This window comes from Lissotriton vulgaris, chromosome 8, assembly GCF_964263255.1.
Source record: "Lissotriton vulgaris chromosome 8, aLisVul1.2, whole genome shotgun sequence".
In the NCBI taxonomy this organism is placed as follows: domain Eukaryota; kingdom Metazoa; phylum Chordata; class Amphibia; order Caudata; family Salamandridae; genus Lissotriton; species Lissotriton vulgaris.
The window spans coordinates 732,147,265-732,172,362 of NC_141696.1; the positions used below are offsets into that span (position 1 = coordinate 732,147,265).

General features: G+C 47.0%; 1 protein-coding gene across 2 annotated transcripts in view; it reads left to right on the forward strand.

Annotated features, from left to right (window-relative positions):
- Window positions 1-25,098, forward strand: part of PRRG1 (proline rich and Gla domain 1) — a 389,843-nt gene that overhangs the window by 100,193 nt on the left and 264,552 nt on the right. Inside the window, exon 2 of one of the 2 annotated variants that reach the window (XM_086934613.1) lies at window positions 24,569-24,620. In XM_086934613.1, coding sequence (XP_086790739.1) covers window positions 24,611-24,620 — 10 coding nt within the window. In that variant the 5' untranslated portion in view covers window positions 24,569-24,610. Of the gene's footprint in view, window positions 1-24,565; window positions 24,621-25,098 lie in introns of both variants that reach the window. The other variant, XM_086934612.1, reaches the window with a different exon arrangement.

The window sequence follows — 25,098 nt, forward strand, 5'->3', positions numbered from 1 at the left end:
GGAGTTCCCTCTGCCTGGCCAGTCAGTCCTGCTGCTTCAATGAATTGAACGAGGAAGCGGCGGGTCACACGCCCCTTCCCTGCTGCTACCGCTGTCTGGGGCACCAATGTAATAAAAAACCTGCGCACTCCCGCAACGGAGGAGGTTTGAAGAAAACTTTCTGCAGGACGCTCCTCCGCACAGCGGTAGAATTGTTCCACAAATTGAGTCACCCGTTCGAGGAAAGCGGCGGGCGAGCTTCTTTCACTCCGACTGACTGGGATAAAAGTCAAACTGAACACATTCGGTAGGAAGAGACTCCTGAACTGAAGCAGCCGTGGGACTGGGAGCACGGTTAGGGGCTGGGCGGGCCCCGGGGTGGGACTCGCGTTCCGCTGGGGGCGTGGCACAGGTGGGAGAGTCAGGCGCTCCAGGTACTAGTCAAGGAAAAAAGTAAGAATGCAGACTATTGCGGTGGATGCGCAGGATCGGCACACGGAGGTGGGAGGGGGGACGGCGGGAGGGGGAGGGAGGCGGGGGACGGCGGGAGGGGGAGGGAGGCGGGAAACGTGCCGGGGAAAAACACTCACGATGCCTCCGCCCCAATACATCGGTCCCAGTGCTGCTCTGGATGTGGTGCCTCGGGTGACTGCTCTGAAACAAACAAGCACCTACGAGGACACGGGGGGGGGGCGGGAGAGGAAAGGACGGCGGGAGGGGGGCTGGAGAGGACACAGGGGGCGGGAGGGGGCGGGAGAGGACAGGAACGGCGGGAGGGAGGCGGGAAACGTGCACAGGACAGCGAGGGGAGGGGGGACGGCGGGAGGAGGGACACAGAGTAAGGCAGGACAGCAGCAAGCACGGCCCGGCCGGACCAGATTCGGGGGCGTTCCCGGCTTTTGGCTGACGTATCATGACGTAGCCAAAAGCCAAAGATTCTCGGGAACGCCCCCGAATCTGGTCCAGCCATGACGGACGCCTCTCTGTTCCAATGGCTAGCCTCCATTTATGGAGCTAGCCAATGGGACAGGGGGGCGTATTCCAGAGTCCTTACTGAAATCAAGAGATTTCTCTGGAGGCGGAGCTTACAGCTCCGTTCCCCAGCGAAACCTAATAACAAGCATTTACAATGCAATGGTCTCGGCGATATTATTGGTAGAGCTATTGGTATTGCTCATTATTATTATTATTATTTTTTTTTGTATCCCTAAATGGCATTGTTATTTCTATTGGCATCAGCTTCCCGCGTGCGTCCATCTTCTGCGCACACTGTATGTATTCGAAGCCCTCACCGGTTGCCCCCACGACCTGCCCTGCCCCCCCCTCCCCCCGCCAGAGTCGTGGTTAGCCGATGGGCCTCTTCTGGCCGCTGAAGCCGCTTCCCCTGCCCCATTATCAGCTCTTCACGCCGCACCCTCTGGCTGTGCGGGGACAAAAGGGACTGGAAGAGCCCCCGCCTGCCCCCAGGGGGCAGCCACTTACCCTGATAGCGGGGCACTTACTAGCGCCGCAGCACAGCATCACCGCGACTCTATGAATATGTCAACATGATCTGGGGGGGGGGGGGGAGCGCGGGAGGAGGGAGAGGGGGGCAAGGAGCAGAGAGAGGCCGGCCCAGGAGCCGGAGCACACCCCACGCCCGGCCCGGTCGGCACAGACGTAGGCTCAGCTCTCACCCCGCGCCGGCGCTTCACAAGTCCCGGGCAGATAAGGCGGTGGGAGGAGGCAGCGCGGGCAGCTTTTTATCTCCCCTGCACCTCCAGCTCAAGCTGACCCGTGTTTTAACACCCAATGCCCGGGCTCCCACCCGGCCCTTTGAAGGTGTTTGGGCAGCCAAGCACTTTCGAAGGAGGGGGGGGGGGGGACACAGTCTTGCATTGGCAGGGATCAGAAGTGAGGGTCTGTGCACTGCGACTCAAGTCAGTGTGACCTTTAGCTGCATACACAATGTTTTTTTTTTTTAATTACATGAAACCACTCCTTCCATTCCACGTGTACGCGTAATAGACTTGCATGGTGTGTTTATACATTATAGAGTGCATGAATATATGAGCTAGACAAAAAGTACCACACTCATACACAAATCACAACACACCATGCACACAACTACATTGACTTGTACACCCTTGCCACGTACTACACACAAAACACCCGCTTACATTAGCTCACATACGCACTAAACACTCACACATACAACACACCACCAAACAACCCGCTCCCTCTCACATGCGCATGCACAAGACACAATTCTACAGCCACAGTTACAGCCTCTGGTAATATAAGTATATAGTGCCAGCATTTTGATGAGTAATATGTTGCTATGGCCCGGATGTATGCACATGCGTCTATATACACACACACACAGTGCAAAGCTGTCCGTTTCTGCACGTCAGAACTATTGAAAATAAAAAACACCCGTACCCGCCTGAATCATCGTTAAAGCCTCAGTGACTGTGCCAACCTGTCACCTCCCACATTGCCATCTCTTACCCCACAAGCAAAGTGCTACATGCACAACGACGCCTCAGGTGTGTCGGGAGGGAGGTTGCAATGTAACAACAGCAAATAAATTCATGAATATATAATTCCTCTTGGAGGAGCTGCCAATCTGTGTATGCTAGCTATACCAATTGTATAGTAAACACACCATGGTGCATTTCTGTAAGGGTTGCCATTTTGCATACGTAAACAACGCAATTTCTGTGATTTGAGCGAGTTGCCTCTAGAGCAGAGCCCGCCATTGTGATCTGGGAACTTTTATGAGGAGCGAATACATTAAAAATGTATGTTAAGCATTTACTGTTGGCTTCTGCGAGCAAACAGTACCATATTCCTGCAGAGATATTACACAGAAAACCCTTAGAACATTGCACCCGTGCGTGCATGTGTTTGCCTCCTCTGTGTGCGTGTGTGACGGGAAAGGCCGCACCATAAATCTTGTGGGTGAACTGGCTGAATAGCTTTATCTCCCACCGCACTTTTAATTTGTGTGGTGGGTGTGTGTGAGTGTGCGCGCGCGTGTCTGTTTGTGTCTGTATGTGTTGCACAAACTCCACGGTGGCCCTTCTCTGGGGACTCGTCATATGGACAAGACAATCCAGTGCGTAGCCGCACCTGACCCCCACACGCGCAACACCCACGTTACCACTTGTGGCTACCTAGGCGTGCAGGAGTGTATGCACTCACATACAACACCTCTTCTCATAGTTCCTATGAGATATCTGGCCCTGTGTAGGCGTGTGCGAGGGAGAAAGAGGGGGCATTCCTTACACACTGTGCATATTTCCACGCAGCACAACCGCAGGATCTAAGTGCTGCTTGTGTGTGAAATATAGTTTAGTACGGAATCGTGTATATTTCATTTGCCCCTTTCGATGTGGGCTCACTGGCACTCTGTATCTGTGTGTGGATTTTTACCATGCTGTCCTCGGGCGGGCTTTCTCAGTGTGCGTGTGAGAGAGAATATAATCTTGTCCAGTTAGTATTTATTTCCACTCGTTCTCGTTGTTAGTCCGCTATTTGGCCTTGTGTCTATCTATATGTGTGTTTATGAGAGAATGGCAGAAATTAGCATTTCTTATACAGAGTGCACCCCCCTTGCTGTTCTTGTGTGTGCCCGTCCACCGTGTACATTTCCGCATGCCTCTCCGCACATGGACTACACCACAGAGGTAAGTAGAGAGAGGGGGTGGCTTTTGTACCCACGGTGTGTGAGCATACTTCACACCCCACGCCTGGCCCGGTCGGCACAGACGTAGGCTCAGCTCTCACCCCGCGCCGGCGCTTCACAAGTCCCGGGCAGATAAGGCGGTGGGAGGAGGCAGCGCGGGCAGCTTTTTATCTCCCCCTGCACCTCCAGCTCAAGCTGACCCGTGTTTTAACACCCAATGCCCGGGCTCCCACCCGGCCCTTTCAAGGTGTTTGGGCAGCCAAGCACTTTCGAGGGAGGGGGGGGGGGGACACAGTCTTGCATTGGCAGGGATCAGAAGTGAGGGTCTGTGCACTGCGACTCAAGTCAGTGTGACCTTTAGCTGCATACACAATGTTTTTTTTTTTTTTAATTACATGAAACCACTCCTTCCATTCCACGTGTACGCGTAATAGACTTGCATGGTGTGTTTATACATTATAGAGTGCATGAATATATGAGCTAGACAAAAAGTACCACACTCATACACAAATCACAACACACCATGCACACAACTACATTGACTTGTACACCCTTGTCACGTACTACACACAAAACACCCGCTTACATTAGCTCACATACGCACTAAACACTCACACATACAACACACCACCAAACAACCCGCTCCCTCTCACATGCGCATGCACAACACACAATTCTACAGCCACAGTTACAGCCTCTGGTAATATAAGTATATAGTGCCAGCATTTTGATGAGTAATATGTTGCTATGGCCCGGATGTATGCACATGCGTCTATATACACACACACACAGTGCAAAGCTGTCCGTTTCTGCACGTCAGAACTATTGAAAATAAAAAACACCCGTACCCGCCTGAATCATCGTTAAAGCCTCAGTGACTGTGCCAACCTGTCACCTCCCACATTGCCATCTCTTACCCCACAAGCAAAGTGCTACATGCACAACGACGCCTCAGGTGTGTCGGGAGGGAGGTTGCAATGTAACAACAGCAAATAAATTCATGAATATATAATTCCTCTTGGAGGAGCTGCCAATCTGTGTATGCTAGCTATACCAATTGTATAGTAAACACACCATGGTGCATTTCTGTAAGGGTTGCCATTTTGCATACGTAAACAACGCAATTTCTGTGATTTGAGCGAGTTGCCTCTAGAGCAGAGCCCGCCATTGTGATCTGGGAACTTTTATGAGGAGCGAATACATTAAAAATGTATGTTAAGCATTTACTGTTGGCTTCTGCGAGCAAACAGTACCATATTCCTGCAGAGATATTACACAGAAAACCCTTAGAACATTGCACCCGTGCGTGCATGTGTTTGCCTCCTCTGTGTGCGTGTGTGACGGGAAAGGCCGCACCATAAATCTTGTGGGTGAACTGGCTGAATAGCTTTATCTCCCACCGCACTTTTAATTTGTGTGGTGGGTGTGTGTGAGTGTGCGCGCGCGTGTCTGTTTGTGTCTGTATGTGTTGCACAAACTCCACGGTGGCCCTTCTCTGGGGACTCGTCATATGGACAAGACAATCCAGTGCGTAGCCGCACCTGACCCCCACACGCGCAACACCCACGTTACCACTTGTGGCTACCTAGGCGTGCAGGAGTGTATGCACTCACATACAACACCTCTTCTCATAGTTCCTATGAGATATCTGGCCCTGTGTAGGCGTGTGCGAGGGAGAAAGAGGGGGCATTCCTTACACACTGTGCATATTTCCACGCAGCACAACCGCAGGATCTAAGTGCTGCTTGTGTGTGAAATATAGTTTAGTACGGAATCGTGTATATTTCATTTGCCCCTTTCGATGTGGGCTCACTGGCACTCTGTATCTGTGTGTGGATTTTTACCATGCTGTCCTCGGGCGGGCTTTCTCAGTGTGCGTGTGAGAGAGAATATAATCTTGTCCAGTTAGTGTTTATTTCCACTCGTTCTCGTTGTTAGTCCGCTATTTGGCCTTGTGTCTATCTATATGTGTGTTTATGAGAGAATGGCAGAAATTAGCATTTCTCATACAGAGTGCACCCCCCTTGCTGTTCTTGGGTGTGCCCGTCCACCGTGTACATTTCCGCATGCCTCTCCGCACATGGACTACACCACAGAGGTAAGTAGAGAGAGGGGGTGGCTTTTGTACCCACGGTGTGTGAGCATACTTCCTCCTGTATTGCCCCTGCAAGTCGGCTGTCCGGCTCGGTTTGTTTGGATGTCGGTGTGAGAAGGAGAGAAGCAATTCTCTCTCCTTGGGGTATCTCGTCTGGTGTGCGGGATGCGGATTTTGAGTGGAAAAGAGGTGTATTCCCTGCACGCACTTTGGAGGCTTCCACCTGGCTCTCTTCAGATGGAATATCAGACAGTTGTGTGCGTGCGAGGGAGAGAGAGAGAGGTGCACGCGTTGTAAACATGAACGAGCGAGGCATTTCTTGGCGCGCTGTCGGGACATGGAATCCGTAGTGAAACGTGCAAAGCCTACAGCCCCGCTCTCTGCTCGCTCCCTATCTCTACAGCGATCAGGGCTTAATTTGTAAAAACAAATCGTGAAATGCCGCCCGCCCTTGTTGTCCGAGGTGCCGGCCCTGTCTTTACACCAACGGGATAGAGGTGAAGAGGAAAGCCGAATAGTTGTTGCATTGCATTTCATTTCACAAACAGCAGCGGGCTGGGGGCCTCCGCCGCCGCCGAGCCCCGCCTGGAGCCGGGCCCCGGGGACGGGCGGCGGGCAGCGCCGAGGCATTCTCCTCCAGCCACCCCAGGGGCTCGCTCCGCTCCGAGGTCATCCCGCCCGCTCACATGGAGGGAGGGCCGCTCTGTCGCAGTAGGACCCCCACCTCCGGAGCTGCACATCGCTGCCCACGAGCTGGAGAACAGCTTCCTCCCGCCTGGGGAAGAGGAAATGGAGCCCACGAGGCTCTTCTTTGTCCCAGCCGGCCCCGCCCACCGTCAGGCACGGGCGCCGGCTCCTCTCTCTCTCTCTTCTTGCGCTGCAAGGCGGGGTGGCACGAAAATTGGCACAAGTGCGGCGTGGGCAGCCGCGATGAACATAAAGCGCTAGAACAAACGAGAAATGACGATCCTCACCGGCAGATGATTAAAAAAAAATGGCGGCAGCACCTACGAGGACACGGGGGGGGGGCGGGAGAGGAAAGGACGGCGGGAGGGGGGCTGGAGAGGGCGGGAGGGGGCGGGAGAGGACACGAACGGCGGGAGGGAGGCAGGAAACGTGCACAGGACAGCGAGGGGAGGGGGGACGGCGGGAGGAGGGACACAGAGTAAGGCAGGACAGCAGCAAGCACGGCCCGGCCGGACCAGATTCGGGGGCGTTCCCGGCTTTTGGCTGACGTATCATGACGTAGCCAAAAGCCAAAGATTCTCGGGAACGCCCCCGAATCTGGTCCAGCCATGACGGACGCCTCTCTGTTCCAATGGCTAGCCTCCATTTATGGAGCTAGCCAATGGGACAGGGGGGCGTATTCCAGAGTCCTTACTGAAATCAAGAGATTTCTCTGGAGGCGGAGCTTACAGCTCCGTTCCCCAGCGAAACCTAAAAAAGGGTCAATATTTTGTGCATATCATTGCTACAAGAAAATGAACAGTTAATACTGTTTGTTTCTTTTTCAGAAGGGGATCTTGGGCGACAGCTGACCAGAGAAAGGTCTGCCCCCACCGCCCCATGGTTTTTAGGTCTCGCCTGAGCCAATGCGCTTGCGCATTGCTCCGGCGAGATTATAGTAAGCAGTCCGAAAAGTCTTCTAAAGTGGCGGATTAGGCACAGTTCATGTGAGACAGGCGCATGCACAACGCCAGCCACATCACACACCACCATTTGTCTGTGCCTCAGCATCCAACTTCAAAGGCTGCCGCTCTCCCGCCCCCGCATCAGACTTCAAAGGAATGCGCTCCCGCTCCCCCACCACAGCAATGCCGAGAGCTTGTTTCCTTCACGTTCTTCTTCTCCTGCTTTTCCCTTTCCCTTTGGCCATTTGCCTTTGTCACCTCTGTTTTGCTGTATTTTCGACTCCGTTTATTTGTCTTCTGGCTGTGTGTTTTTCTCGCAGCTTCTTTCTACGTGCCCGTTGTAACGTTCTTCTACCTCCGTTAACCCGTCATGCGTCTTATTTGTCTGCGCATTCTCTGGCTTCCTTTTAAATCTTGTTCTATGTGTTGTCTGTCGCTTCATTCCTTTCCTCCTCTGTCTGTCTTGTTGCGTCCGTAGTCTCTATCCGTGTCTTTTCTCCCTGTGTCTGTTACTGTGTGTGTGTCTCCTGTCTCCTTGTATCTGTTACTGTTTGTGTTTGGCTTTCTCCCTGTGCCGGTTACTGTGTAAGTATGTCTTGCTCTCTTTGTCCCCCAATTTTCCTTTTTCCTGCCTCTTCTCTTCTATTATTCTTGGTATGCCTGCCCCTCTATCTGTGCCTTGTCTCCCCATGCCTGTCACTGTGTGGGCTTGCTTGCTCACTTTGTCTCAGCACGTGGAACACTCGTATATCATGAGGACTTATGTTCTGTTTAAATCTGAAGAAATACTGAGAAGAAGTTCCCTTGAATGAGATATTCAATAAAACAACTTAAGTAACAAATCAATTGAAATGAAATGAAATGAATGAGATTTATATAGCGCACGACTTACCCTGGGGCATCTCAGCGCTTGCTTAGGGAACCCGTCCTGGTATTCTCCTGTGAGATATCCCTAGCAGGGCATCCACAAGGTGAAAGTCAGGCATCCCACCGCGAGGGGCCGTTGTGGAGATTAAGCAAGCTATTGCCCAGAGTCGCAGAGTGTGAACCCATGAGTCGAGTAGGCACCGGAGCGAGAATTAACGAGTCCGTGGAATTTTTGAGCCCAAGACCCGCCGAGGCGGGGAATTGAACCCTGGTCCCGGGCCGAACTCAAGCTCCAGGTCTGCCGCCTCTAACCCCTGAGCCACACTTCTCCACAATTAGGACAATAAAGTTAAGAACATTGTACACAATTTATTAATATTATAAAATATATTAAGAAACACAAGTGGGCAAAAGCGCCACTGTACACAAATAAAAACAAATAAGTTGAATGAAAAATAGTTAAAACGGTTTTTTGACATACATGGAGATCAAAATCGACCAGCAATATTGATACCGGGAAGGGGGAACAGACAACAGTACGACATCCAATTGTTACAGTACTAGGTGTACATTCAAACTCAATGTGATACCTATGTGCTGTGCACAGTTTTTATATTGTATCAACACAGGTATCCGAGTCTAGGAATTGTACTTGAAAGTGCGTCGACGCGTTTCGGTGGTTGAAATAGTTTTGGACCACCTTTATCAATACATAAATCTGAAGAAATGCACAATAAAGTTAATTCATTTGCAACCGCATTGGTCAATAAAGTTCTATCGTTCGGAACCTCACATGGGCATTCCCTGGCCTAGATACAAAAGGGACTGGCTGCGCACAGCTATCATGCAGGGGTCACATGGTACAAGGACGTCACTAACCATGCGCCGGTGAGTTCTGCTGGTCAACTTTTGTTTTCGAACACCAATGCAGATTGACTTATGGGATGTTTTCTCAAGTTAGTCTTAGTTTTTTTTTTAGATTCCGATTCGGATACGTAAAGAGTTACACATGATAGGTAAGGTGCCGTTTTGATATTTTGTGCATTGAGCGTGTTTGAATGTGTTCTGTAACCACTTTCTTTTATGTGTCAGGAATTGTTAGAACCTACACATTATTTTGAGCACTCTGCCTTATCGGTATATACATTTCAGAGGTATTGATATCTTTTGTACATAACTATATTCATGCCGACAGGGAACGTTAAGTGGGGATGTCACATACTGGACAGCACGCATACAGTTCATGTGATCTATGCGCGTGCACACCTTCGCCCGCCACATAACACACCACCATTTGTCTGTGCCTCGGCATCAGACTTCAAAGGCTGCCCCTCCCCACTACCACCCCCCCCCATCACTCAGGGGCACCACCACATCGATCAGGGAGACCACCACATCACTCAAGGACACCGCCACATCACTCAAGGACACCGCCACATCACTCAAGGACACCGCCACAGCACTCAAGGACACCACCGCATCACTCAGGAACACCACCGCATCACTCGGGCACACCACCGCATCACTCAGGGACACCGCTGCATCACTCAGGGACACCGCTGCATCACTCAGGGACACCGCTGCATCACTCAGGGACACCGCCGCATCACTCAGGGACACCGCCGCATCACTCAGTGACACCGCCGCATCACTCAGGGACACCGCCGCATCACTCAGGGACACCGCCGCATCACTCAGGGACACCGCCGCATCACTCAGGGACACCGCCGCATCACTCAGGGACACCGCCGCATCACTCAGGGACACCGCCGCATCACTCAGAGACACCGCCGCATCACTCAGGGACACCGCTGCATCACTCAGGAACACCACTGCATACCACTGCATCACTCAGGAACACCACCACATCACTCGGGGACACCACCACATCACTCGGGGACACCACCACATCACTCGGGGACACCACCACATCACTCGGGGACACCACTCAGGGACACCACCACATCACTCAGGGACACCACCACATCACTGGGGACACCACCACATCACTCGGGGACACCACCACATCACTCGGGGACACCACCACATCACTCGGGGACACCACCACATCACTCGGGGACACCACCACATCACTCGGGGACACCACTCAGGGACACCACCACATCACTAATGGACACCACCACATCCCTCGGGGACACCACCACATCCCTCGGGGACACCACCACATCCCTCGGGGACACCACCACATCCCTCGGGGACACCACCACATCTCTCGGGGACACCATCACCACATCACTCAGCCCAACCACATCATCACTCAGCAATACAACAGCACTGTACTTGCTTGCTACCAATAATCATTGCCATAGCCAATAGGACTCGCATTAGGAAAGTGTAAGCTATTGGCTTTGTGAATAACAATGCTATTAATCTATATATTTTCAAAGCCAACACATATTTAAAAAATGTGTCATTTACAATACCAATAGCTCACACTTTCCTAATGCGAGACCTATTGCATTGCAAATGCTTGTTTTTGGGACAGTGGATCAGTCGGACGACTGCGCGGGGTTTGGCTATTTTTGGGCTAGATCTTAACCCAGGGGTTTAAAAAATGACATTTTGCAGTACCAGCCACATTTCTGTCTGGTGACAACGTAGCTGGGTACCTGGTTAGCAAATGTGCCCTTACTTCGATTCACACACGAGTCTGGAACAAATGTGGTTGTTAAATCCAATCACTACCCTCTCTCACAACATCCACAAAAGGACGTGGTTCCCTAGTGCCCAGCCGGATACTGAAGGATTGTCAAGGCTGCATTAGCGTTGTTGAATACTTTGATATTTGGCTGATAACAAGTGCCAAAAATTGAGTTAGGCCAAGTCTGTTTGGAAGAGTGTACATGAAAGCAGCCTGCGGCGGCCATGACGCGCTGCTCTTTACCCATTAAATAGCAACTATATTTGCTTTAGAGTTGCAGCTTCTTAAAGTAAGCACTCTTAAGGATCGATACATGAAAGCGCTTCTATTTTTAGGTTTGCGTCGTTCTGCAGTAACAGGGTATGGATGGGCTGGAGCTTCAGGGTAGGTGCGATGCAATCATTCAAATGTATGTTTGAGGAAATGTCGCTGGGGTTTTCATACTGGGCTCTTGTTTGCATGCCCGCCCCTTCAAGGGATACAATAAACAGAGCATATTAATATAGAGGCAGCATTATGTCAGACGTTACTCCCAGGGGCGTAGGAGATACTCAATTTCTGGGGGGGACAAGGACAACCTTTTGGAGTTTCCAGTGACTCGATACAAATCGACCATTGTCTGAGAACCATACACTACGTTAAACAAATACAATCACATAGGGGCATATTAGCAAGGAACCTCGTTAAAATTATCGCAGTTTTAGCGACAGGAAACTGCCGCTAAAACGACGATAATGGGCATGCTAATATGCGTTATAGAACTCCAATAGAAGACCAGGTTAGATGTCCTGAACATCTAACCGGGGCTTCTATTGGAATTCTATAACGCATATTAGCAAGCCCATTATCGCCGTTTTAGCAGCAGTTTTCTGCCGCTAAAACGGCGAACATTTTTACGAGGTTCCTTGCTAATAATATCCCATAGTTTTGTAGTGAAACATTGATAAAGGTAGGCACGTAGTCACAGTTTGCAACTATGTTTTAATTGTTATTTATATTCACAAAGTAATTAGACCAAATGTGAAAGAACATGTTTTTGAAACGTACATCTTCATGCAACAAGCAAACAAAGGTGGGAAGAAAAAGGAAGAATAAACTGAATTCTCTTTGCAACATTCCTAAACCTCAAAATGCAACTGGAGTAATATTGGAGTGTATCGGAGACAGTCTAGAAGCACACAGAGCTGTAAGAGCAGAGAAATGTCCACTTTGTAAAAGTGGCATATGTCAAATAGTAATATGAAATCCAATCTTACCAGTAAAGAGGATTTATCATTGCCATTCCAAAGAAGCAAAACATGACACAGCTTCTCTTTTCTAAATAGGAATTACAGCTCAAAAGAGTATACAGAGGAATTCCCAATGTTCATCTATGAGAGGAGTAGGCTTCACAGAAGTGAAAAACAAGTGTAGGTGTTTTTCACTACAAGGACATGCAAATCTTAAATGTACATGCCCTGCCTTTTAGTAACATAGCACCCTGGCCTATGGGCTACCTAGGGCCTACCTTAAGGGTGACTTATGTGTAATAAAAGAGAAGTTTAAGGCTTGGCAAGGGGTTTTGAATACCAAGTCGACATGGCAGTAAAATTGCACATACAGGCTGCTCTGCATTGGCAGGCATGAGACATGGTTAAAGGGCTACCTGTGAGGGTGGCACAGTCAGTGATGCAGACCCACATGTAGCATTTAATTTACAGGCCCTGGGTATATGGTATACCACTGTAACCACATGGCTGCTGGGCGTTTTCCCCCCCTGTGCTGGAAAATGCCATTTTAGTGGCACCATGACGAGCTCAGCTCGTCATCAGCACACGACACCCGTGGGTGATGACGAGCTGAGCTCGTCATCAGCATCGAAAGGGGTAATAAGATACTTGTAAGTAAATTAAATATGCTAGTTGTGTATACACCAATGTTACCATGTTTGGGGGAGAAGTACACGCATTTTAGCAATGGTCAGCTGCGGTAAAGTGCTCAGAGTCCTAAGGCCAACGAAAAGAATCAGTATAAAGAGGAGGTAAGCAGGCAAAATGTTTGGGGGAAGACCACACAAGGCTGGCAGGTTTAATAGCATGGTATAGGATTCTGTGTGTTTGAGTACTGAAGTCAGTTGGATCCCTTTTGGAAACCCCTTGTTTAGTAGTGCACAAATGAGTAGTGCATGGAATACACTAAAGTACAAAAACTTTGTTATATGGGAGGCTCACAAAAACTATAAAATGCTCAAAACAAGCAAATATGCCTTGTGCTAGGATTATTCGAGCTAAAATATTGAGCATTTAATTGAAAGCGTGGAGACCGTGCTCAAGACTATGATGTTTATTTACAAGTGACATTTGGAGAGTTGCATATTAACAGTGAAGTCATCTTTGGAGAATAGTTATTGCTACAAAGAAAAAAGGTCAGATGGGCAGGATAACTTGGATATGGGTGGTGATGCTTCAGAAGATGAGTCGGGGTGTCCAACACCAATGACTCTGCTTCTGAGCATGTCCAAGAGGAGTCTGAAGACCCCTTAATGGAGAACTCAAGTCCCCAGGGAATATCTCTAGTGACACAGAGGGATGCCCTTGAGGTAGGACCCCCTTTGTTCCCCCTGGAGGGAACAGAGTGCTCAGGGGAGGTCCCTCCTCTGCCACTGCAATAGAGACCTCCATCTCTAGCAAGAGAGATTATTCTTTCGAAATGGAATACCACCTGTTCAACGTTGAGAGAGCAAAGCTCAGAATCAAGAAAGAACATTTGGCCCTAGATAAGGAAACCCTAGAAGTCCAGAGGGCTTAGAAGAATTTGGTATTAGAATCATCCCATGGTGGCAGCACTAGTGAACCTAGAGTTAGGGAACACTCCTTTGACACTAGGAACTTGAGCAGGATAGTCCCTCCTTACCAGCAGGTGATGACATTCATAAGTGGATTTCTGCTTTAGAGAGGGCCTGTGTAGTTCAGAAGGTTCCTCAGGGCCAGTGGGCAGCTATTCTGTGGCTCTCCTTTGCTAACAAAGATGATAGAGATAAACTCTTAACTGTGAAGGAAGAAGATGCAGACAATTACAAAGTCTTGAAGAGTGCCATCATAGGTGGGTTTGGGTTAACCACTGAGCAATACAGGGTTACGTTTAGGGACACACAAAAGGCAAACACTTAAGACTGGGTAGATTTTGTATATAGTGCTATTAAGGCTCTGGGAGTCTGGCTTCATAGAAGTAATGTGCATGATTGTGAGGGACTGTACAATTTACCTGTGAGCAAGCACATCCTTAATAATTGTCAAAATCAGCAACTGCACCAGTACATGGTGGACTCAGATCTGACATCTCCCCAAGATTTGGAAAGAAGGCAGATGAGTGGGTCCGCACCAGGGTGAAACAAAAGTCTCATGGTAGTAGTGACCAGAAGAACCAAGATTCTTCTAAGGTTCAAGAGAAAAGTGGGAAGAAATCTAAAGAAAAAAAGAGTCTTCGAAGGTCCTCAAAAAATCTTCCTCTGGGGGTAGGTCCAATTCATCTTCCTCCTCTAACAAGAAACCTTGGTGCTATTTGTGTAAGGCAAAAGGCCACACAAATACTGCTACTATTAATCCTAAACCTCCTAGTGCCCCTAGCAATAGCACTGGTGGTAGTAGTGCCCCCACCGCCAAAAGAATGCCTAAGAAAGTTCAGTGGACATTTAGCTGTCAGAAGGCCTTTGATAACCTGAAGCAAGCCACGTGCCCTGCTCCAATTATGCAAAGTCCTAATTACTCCAAAGAATTCATTGTACAAACAGATGCTTCTGAGATAGGGATATGTGCAGTATTGTCACAGCTTCATTCAGAAGGTCAGGATCAACTATTAGCTTTTATAAGCAGAAAGTTGACCCCCCCAGGTAGATGCATTGGTCAGATAAGAGGGAGGCCTTTCCTGTGGCCTGGACCTTGAAGTTGAGGCCATTCCTGTTTGGCACTCACTTCATTGTTCAGATAGACTATAAGCCCCTCCTATGGCTTAAACAGATGAAGGGTGAAAACTTCAAACTTTTGAGGTGGTCCATTTCTCTACAGGGGATGGACTTTTCAGTAGAACGTACACCTGGGAGTAAAAATGCCAACAAAGATGGACTTTCCAGATATTTCCACTTAGAAAATGAAGACTCAAATGGGCAAGGTTAGCCCCATGTCCTTACGTTTGGGGGTGTAGGAAAGCAGAATCTGCTTTCATGGTTACCCCCACTTTGTATCTGGTGTCAGTGTGTTTTGTCTGTAGACTGCTTGGATCCTGCTAGTCTGGACCCCAGCAACTGTGCTCTCTCCCATAAATGGGCTCTGGTAAGTACTTGGGTACAGCCACAATTGGCTACTGGTGTACCCTTATAAGTCGCTAGTATATGGTACTAAGGTACTCAGGGCATAGGTACACCAGAGGCTCCCATGGGCTGCAGCATGTATTTTGCCAACAGTGGAAGTCCACTTAAACTTGAGTACAGACCTGCCAATGCAGCCTGTGTGAGATGCTGCTTGCACCTCTCACAGCAGATATGTTTCCTTATGTGTGAGGTCACTGCACTCAAAATCTATATGTCACCCCTATGATAGACAGGGTGCTTGGTTACAAATGTGAGGGTGCCCCTGCATGAGCTGGACACCCCTACAAACCCCGGATTTGATTCTCCAGGCTTTGTAAGAGCGGTCAGCCATTTTAAGGTTATAGTGGACATCAGTTATTACGTGATATCTAACTATATAATGGCTGCACTGGACCTGGTCATGTTTTGTAGCAAACATGTTGGAATCATACCTCAACACCAATTCTAGCGCTACAAGGATGATCCCAAGTACTGGGGGGCTCCTTAGGGGACCCCCTGTACTCCAAGTAACAGCCTTTCAGGGTCTGCCAGCAACCTAGTGCTGCTGCCAACCACAGACCCGATTCTGCCCTACTGCTACTGAGCTCGTCACGAGAAGGTAGAAAAATATGTTTCCTGTCACAGGGAGGTGTGGCTTGCTGGTGGCTTCAGATTGCTTTGAAGGGCACATTTGCCAGTTCAGGAACCCCAGGCTTCCACTTTGGCGCAAAACTGGACAAAGACCAGGGGAGTATCCTTCCCTTTGTCCAGCCCCTCCCCTGGGAGGGACCCCCGAGTCATTCCAACCCTTTCCTTAGGGTACTTAAGGGCTCCCCTGTGGGTAGGTCCTCAGATTCTTCGTGGAACAAGGCACTCAACCTCTGAAACCAAGACACTCTTTGACCATTTTGACACTTGGACTTCGGCGGACTTCGACTGGACCGAAGACTGCATCAAGGAAGACTCCAACTGCTCCTGGCCTCACTGCTCTTCAAGTCTTCTGCGTCATCTGTGTCTGTGCATCATCCAGGTTCTCCAGAAGGCCTGTGGGATCAGGGACATCCAAAGTATACTCCCTTGGCGTAAAGGAGTCAACATGCGACTCCTACACCTTGTAACCCTCACTATCTTATGTAACACATCCTGTAAATTGATTTACGTACATATGATTTATTGTCTTTGTATAACGTGGATGTGTGAATTAAAGAACTCTGAAACCCTGGACTGGATAGTGGTATAAAATTTGAAATAAGACAAAATAGTGGTATTTAAATTGTTATTTATGTAAATATTAGGACAGACCAACACATCTAACACAATATAATGCAAGATGTGTGCTTAGACTATGTCTGGTGCTAATTGTTCTCATGTTCCAGGGCGAGGTTCAACTGCTCAAACATTTCAACAAAACATTAGGTTTTTGAGTGGCTGAATTGTGCAGTGTGAAACAGTCAAATAAAGTAGGGTCCCAGCTGAGGAGGGGCAGGATGCAGTCAGCATAGCTTCCAAGGCTTCAGAATGCTTTGTTGGACATTTTCATAATATCAGTATAATTATGAGTGGCATATCAATGACTATGAGTGACACTTTCTCGTGAGCAATGAAGACGAGGGAAACATATAAATATCAGAAATTACACCCATATGAGCAATGAAAAACTCTAAGGATATCTTAAAATTGCTACAAAGCACCAGAAATGGAAGGGCACAAACAGGAGACTCCTCCTTGCAGTCCAGCTGCACAGACTATTAACACCAACTCAATTGACTAATCTGAAAGCAATTTAAGCTTTATGGGCAAAACAATATTTTATAAAGTAAACAGCTTCAGTTATGGTCCACTGCAAAACTCATTACAAGAACATTTTTAACGTTTCTTCCACACTCATATGTTGTTAATACTCCACAGTGTTGCAGTGGACCAATTCAAAGGGGTTGGGTGTCACACAGACTCTGGGAAAGCACCTCAATACTAAATATATTTGTAGCTAAAGTGAACGTTTAAAGGTTCAGGAGTCCCACCGTTAAAAATAGATTTGCATGCAATATACTAAAATACGATACTAACTGGGAGAAAATATGACCGGCCCAAACTGTAATCTTGACACCATGTGGAAGAAAATTATGGGCCTTATTTATGAGGTCGTGCGTCCCTTTTACGCCGCCGGTGCGTCACTTTTTGTGACGCACCAGCAGCGTAAACAATGTGCCTTGTTGCACCATATTTACAAAGTGACGCATCTAGGTAGATGCGTCACTTTGTAAACCCCTGCGCCACATTATACCTGCGCCAGGTATAATGTATGCAAGGGGGGCGTATTGACGCAAGGAAGGGTCGTAGAAGTGACGCAGTGAAATCTATGAGATTTCACCGTGTCACTTTTAGGACGCCGTTGCGTCAAAATCTTGCGCCTGCCTCACAGCAGGCGTAAGACTGATGCAGGCCCTTTCACATGGGGCTTGCCCCATGTGAAAGGGAGCATTGCTGGAGTTGCGTCACTTTTGTGACACACTCCAGCAATGCGTCACTTTTGCGCTTACAGATACGTCAGAAATACTGACGTATCTGTAACTCCTTGAGACATGATGCGTCATACATTAAATATGACGCATCATTGGTGTCGCAAGGAGTGCGCGGTGAAAAGTGACGCATCGCTGTTTTCACGCAGCGATGTGTCACTTTTCATAAATGAGGCCCTGTGTTTTTTCAGTGCAGACAATATGTGGGCATATTAAAAGGAACTACACATAATTTATTTGGTACATTTGGTTTGAAAAACAATTTAAAGAGACTCCACAATCCATGTTATTCCTGGAGAAGCGTTGTTTAACATTTTAGAAATAAATTGAAACGTACATGTTAGTGCTTCCAAAAGAGGTGCACATTCACATACAGTACTGCTGGTAGATACACTTCAGCAGATTGATTCGCACAAAAATTAACTCATACGTGAACTCCTTTTATAAGCACAGGAATCTTTCATTTTTCTAATAGCAATACACTTGTTTTACATTTTGCTGCGCACACTACCACGAACATGCTCGCACCGGACTCCATCTCGGGGAATATGAGCAGCACTGTACTCACCACAGCACGTGAAACACTGCCTTGGATCAGGGATAGGAGAGCCTTGTTATTACACACACAGCATGAATCTTTTGGTGACCTGGTGACCAGTACGTGGGAGGAGGAGGGTGGGTAAGGACTAGCTCCAAACAGGGGCAGGCGCACTGCCCGCTGCCCAGCCCCCCAGTGCTGGATCGCGCCAGTGGGCTGTGGCTGTCAGTAGTGAGCAATCTACAAACTTAACTACCTCTCTTGATTTGTCCTGTAAATTCAGACTGCAATCAGCTCTGGGGGCGAGTGATGAGGTGTGAAAACCTTCTTGGAGTTTTTGATGCACAACAAAAGGGAAGGGCACAGGTCATGTGCAGGGCCATTAGCACGTCAAAGCACTCGCGCTTTGACATACCGATGGCCCTGCGACAGACAGAAGAGAGAGGAGAAATTCTTTCATCACCTCGTCCCCCTCACCCTCGTCCCCCGCGTCCCCCCCACTACAAAATCTGGGGGGGATATGTCCCCCGCGTCCCCCACACTTCCTACGCCCATGGTTACTCCTGACATCCTGTGTGGAGCAGGCGGCGCGCCTGGAAGCTGAGCGCCTCGTGCTGTTTCCTCTGCTCCGAAGGAGAACGCAGGAGGATGTTTACGTCGTGCTGCAGCAACGAGATAAAGCAGATGGTGAAAGTGTTATGTCATGTTTCACTGAATGACATTTGCCATGATTTCGTTTTTTCGCCTCTCCTACCAGACAGCCCAAGTTATCCGGTTGCCCGTCACTCTGATCTGCTTGCTTATTTAATGAATTTATTCAAAGAGTTTTATATAGGTCGAACTTGATCGTAGTTTGCCTTCCTCTTGTTGCATCTATTCCTCCCATGGACCATACCATCTTCAGAGTCCTTTTGATTGGCTGACTTGTATATATCCTACCACTGGCCATTTTAGGGAACATCTTTTCTTTTTCGTTCAGCACTTTTGAGAGTGCAAGTGCATGTGTTTTTGAGCAGTCTACCCTCCGCTCTTCTTCAGCCCTTCAAATACTCTCCTTGCTCTGTGTTGCTCCCCACCCATTCCACTTGTCTGTAAAAGCACAGCATTCGGGATATTTTGCTTGGGTATGGGTGAAGAGCATACTTTAATGGTTGTTTGTTTTAATTCCTGCATTCCACGTATTGCATGAAAGCAGAAGCTTTGTCAAACAAAGGATTTGATGGTAATGGAGGGAATGGCTGTTTGCTGCCCTCACTCAGTTTGTGTGTGCAGAGGGTGTACTTAGCATGATACTTCACATTGAGACTCATAAATCTGCTCCTTAGACTACTATAGAGAACCAAATTGGCTGAATTCTGCGGAAAGCAGATTAGGCCTGGGCAAGCTTTTCCCTTTACGTTCTGAAACTTCCTTATACTTTTAAAGTCAGTTCAGAGTATCCTGAGTGAACAGTATTTGAACCATGCCATTTTTAAAGATTGAAAACATTTGATTTAATATACAGTTTTTTAATAGCTGCAGGGGAATATTTATATACAAACAAAAAGTGACATACAGCATTAACAAACAATACGCTTAGCCCCCTGTGGTCTAGTGTTCAATAGGCAGGTTCCAGAGTCTCAATTCCCTCTCACTAACAGTAGTGGTTATTCCCCATTCACTATAATTAACATTCAGGCTAGGCCCCTCTAGTAGTCTGAGTCTCAGGAGACCCACTCTGAGTCTTTTAAAGGTCAAAAGTGTTAAACTCACAAAGTGCTATGTAGAGGAACAAGCTCTCCGGGGCCTTCCGGCCTTATGATCCATCTTTTCCGCTCCTGCAGGGATTGCACGACTATAGTCTGTAGAAGCATTTCACTCACAGATGTCAATGAGATATCCTGCAGTTGCTGTTGTGAGTAGCACTAGTAGCTCTTCAGGGGCAGCTGCTGGCTATCTATTGACCTTCCTCTAGTTGGATGGTAAGTTCCTCTGATCCTTCCCACAGGTGGAGGGGATGAATGCTTTAGTTCCGATCCTCAGTTGGTAGCTGGGAATCACACTGGACACCCCAGTGGTCTCTCCTCTTGCCGATGGCTTGAAACATACAACTGTCCTTGGCCTTCTCGGTGGCCCCTCTGGCATACAGGATCTCAGTTTTCACTCCACACACGGTCTATGACCTGATTGGCAAGGCAGTGATCCCAACGACTGCTAACTTCACAGTAGCCCCACTGGCATATGGGGTCACTAACGTCAACGTGCACATAGGCAACAACCGGATTGGTGTTACAGCAGTCTTCTCAGACCTTATTAAAGGGATCCACTCTTCTGGATCTCACACCCTTACAGCACTCTCCTCTTCCTCACAAGGCACGCTCATCTTGGCAAGCAGACAGGCACTGGCACTCCAGGCCTACTACAAGAAGAAGAGGTCCTCTGAGAAAAACATATATGGGTGTGGACCAGGGGAACAGAACACTATACAAACAAATTCTGCCTTCACCATCTAATTTCGGAGTTGCTCATAGGTCTACAGATATATAATTAAAAACGTTATAGTAAGGTTAATTTCTCAGTCACAATGTTAACCTTTTATACGAAGAAAAAAAAACGGAGAAATTCACCAATTATTGTTAACCCCTTAAGTGCTGCTGACGGCCAATGGTCGTCAGCAGCGCTACCTCCCCAGTGCTGCGCACGACCATTGAACGTCCATTCAGCACTAGTTCTAATGGACAGCGCAGCACTGGGGAGAAATGTTTACACGCAGCTAAGGTGTTAAGAGCAGTAACAATAACTTGCACCCACGCCATTCATTGCTTATGACTTCACTTATGACATCACTCATCACATGTTCTATGGCATAATTTATGACAACACTGATGACATCTCAAATAACATCACTGATGACCTCATCCATTGAGTGTTTAAGTTTGTTTCATAGTTGACATAGTGGCTGGTAACTGCCATATTACTTTTATACCTAATTTTGAACAGCCAGCGTCAACTAATGGATGTGTTTACAAAACTCTTCTAATTCATCATAGGTGTGTAGAGGCATTGAACACATTATAAATCTTTGTACGGAAGAGTAACTGTGCCTGTGCGCAGGTAACAATTGACTTGTGTTCATTATGTTCCATGCATGTTTTTGGTTCTGCAGAAAATGTTTTTAGAATGGCTAAGTTTCTACGTACTACACAGTAAGTATTGTAAGCAGCCTGGAGTTACTGGAGAGAAACGTCTCAGCATAACAAGTTCTCCTTAACATTGAAGACTGTGTGCAACCGGTACTAACTTTTGCACATGTGTTTGTTTTGCTTCAGAAGATGGTAAAAGATTTAAATGCAGTATGAAGGCTGCAGGTAGTGTGATCTTTACCAACTTCAGAGTGTGTCTATTTTAAGTGAATAGTCACTCTTTGAACATGTTTTGGATAGAATGTACACTGTGCTTATTAGATACTTTTTTATTACACTACAGTGTGTTTGTCATGAGAGTTTTACTGTCTGCAAATAGTCTGATACAGGCTGTGTGTAGTAAGGGGTGGGGAGATCTCTCTGTAATAAGTATGTGTAGTAGGGTGTGGGGAGATACAGGACTCTCCTTTCAGAAATCTCTTAGATGATGGGTGTATGTAATAGGATGTGTGGGGGGACTGACCTCTCCTTTCAGACCTTTCTCTCAGAAGACTGGTGTACATAGTGGGGTGTGTGGAGGGACTGACCTCTCTTGTGAGACCTCTGTAATGATAGGTGTGCAGTAGGTTGTGGAGAGGGACTGGCCTCTCCTTTCAGACCTCTCTGTCAGATGACAGATGTGCCTTGTAGGGTGTGTGGAGTGACTGGCCTCTCTGCTGAGACCTCTCTCTCTACTGATACGTGTGTGTAGTAGGATATGCGGAGGGACTGGGTTCTTCTTTCAGACGTCTATCTCAGATGATGGGTGCGCATGGTAGGGTGTTTTAATTAGCCTCACCTCTACTCCCAACTCTTCTCAAACCAATGAGCATAAATAGTAGAGTCTCATAAACACTATCTCCACTAAGACTCCTTCATATAGTAATAAGTGTGCATAACAGAGTGTATTCAGACATCACCTTCTCCTTCCTACTTTTCATGATCCCGCAATAGTCTTGCAGGATCTTAACTTTTTTGGGAAAATAGGAATTGACCAGCTACTCATCCTAGTACTTGTATATTGCACACTCTGTGACTTGGGGTGAGTGTCTGAAAAGTTTCAGCGCTCCTCCATCATCTCCTTGTGTTTGCTTTGTTCGCCCTAAGTTGGCAGGGTATGCCCAGACGTGGGTTCCTTGCTCACTTTGCCACTGGATTCAAGCTAGCCTGGCTGATGAAGGGTGTTACCCTGAAACCGGTCTCAGGATGCTTGTTTCCGGGTCAGGGAAGACCTGGCTTGGCAGTTCGGGCTGGACTGTTCCCTTGAGGCACAGGGTCAAGACTGATTTGCATATAGCTGGGTCTGAACTTAGGTGGCGAAGTGAGCTAAAGAACAATGATGGATTCAAATCAGGTCTATGACTGGGGGTGAGCGTCTGAAAAGTTTCAGCGCTCCGTCCATCACCTCCTAGTGTTTCCTTATTTTAAACAGGCCTAAAAATCTTGATCTTATCTTGTCAATTTGCTGTGCATTAAAAGACCTAGGTCAAATGTCAGGCTCTGTCTTGCAAGGGAACTTGGTGTTTACTTTTCTTTCTCTGACTTCAAAGTGAAATGATTTATGTGACAATCTTGCTGGCTACTGGGTGTAGGACATGATTTTGTTTTTCTAGCACACATCATTTAAATAAACTGTGCAAGTATATTAGAATATAGCAGAATTAGGAACCTAAATGAAGCACATTTGTAGTTAATTCTAAAATGTGTTGGAAACAAATGCTTTAATATGATCAAAACAAATCATTACACTAGATGATGCCATTTCCACACATTGTTTGTGTGCTCTATAGTTTTATTGGTAACACTATGTCTATGCAAATGTAATAATCATTTCAATTGAAAATGTGTTGTCTGTATGGCAGTGTGTTACCACACCACGCATACTCCACAGTATGCCTCTTCACTCTACTCAGCACCACTCCATGACGCTGCACTCCACACCACTCCACTTTACACCACTCTATGCCACTGCATTCGGCTCTATGCCACTCCATACCACTCCATCCCACTGCACTCAGATCTGCGCCACTCCATGCCACTCCCCTCAATGCCACTGCACTCTAAGCTTCTCCACTCTATTCTGCACCACTCTTTTCCAATGCACTCTGCGCCTCTTCACTTTGCACCATTGCACACTCGGCACCACTGCGCTGTACTCAACGCCACTGCACTTATATTCGTTGATATTGGAGGTCACGATGAGCACACAGTCAAAGCTGTGACGGAACAGAGACTTGCACGAAAAGTATGCCACTAGCCACTTGGGAAACAAACTGTTGTGAAAACGCAGAAAGTGTTTTTTTCAACATTTTAATACGCACCGTACAGTCACGGAAATATGCTGTGAATGTTTACGTTTAAAATGACAACATGATTGATGAATTACAGGAGGAGCATTACTTCCATGTTGATGAACTTTATTTTGGATAAAAGACGTATCCACAATGGTGATTTTTAAAGATTGAGAAAGGCAGCAAACTGCCGAAACGCGTCTCTGATCCATGTGGCATGCAATAAATTGAGGAACTATTCAGAGAGCGCGGGTCTCTTTTCGATGAAAAAGACATCGTGTTAACATATAAATAGATATATATATATAGATATGTATTTAAAATGAGGATAAAATGGATTGACAACAAAATTAAGGAGTAACTTGTGCAAAACCAAATGTTCCAAGATGGCGTCATTACTGCCTAAAACGGCTTGTTTTGCTTCCAAACACGTATTGTCCTTTCTCTAAAATAAACTGGAGTGAAAACGTGTGGAGTGCCGGTTCCGTCTCTGTATTGAAGGAAAGAGGTGTTTTTGTAGATATAGATATAGATACATAGATATATGTATTTTTTTATAGATGTATGTATGTAGAGATATGTATGTATAAATAAAATCCGCACATTCATGTGCCTGTTTGCAGGAGTTCTAAAAGTTTTTTTAATAGTCTTTTGTCCAGCTCTATTGTTTTCAATACCCATCTGAGGGCGTTAGTATTTATAGTGAATTGTTAGGTCACTACTTGAGTTTTTGTATTCTAAATAGAATCCTTTACTTCAGTTAAGACTCTTGACATGTTTTGACCCTGCTGCTTTGAACTGAACATATTTTCTTTCTTTTGTTTTTAGCAGGCCTTGCGTTGTCCAGTGTCTTAGCTGGTATTTAAGAAAGCCATGGGCAGTGGTAAGCCATTTTGCTTTTTCTGGTTTTGCTGATGTTGCTCTTGGTATTGAATCATAGAAACTTATATGTAAAAAATTGCATAAACATAGAAACTGCTGTGGTAATTTTCATTGTACTGATAACAAACTACTACAATTTAAAAAAAAATGTGCTGCTTGAGACCCATGTGGATGCTTAAAATAATTGTATTATAGCACTCCGAAGTTTAGATTGGTTTGCATTTACTGCCTTGTAATAGGAATTGAAGCCTTGATAGTTTAAATCTGGGAGCCTTGGATTGTTGACTGAAGTAGAGCAATGGATGAGCTCCTCCATAATTTAGCAGTTGAACGCCTGTTAGCAAAACAAGGTTTAATGAAGTATTTTGAGTTTACCCTTGAAGATGTGGATCAAAACAAAAGGTCTCCTTCAGAGGAAATACATATAAACTATCTAGCATCATTACAAAATGATTAAAATTGAGAATCAAAACAGAATA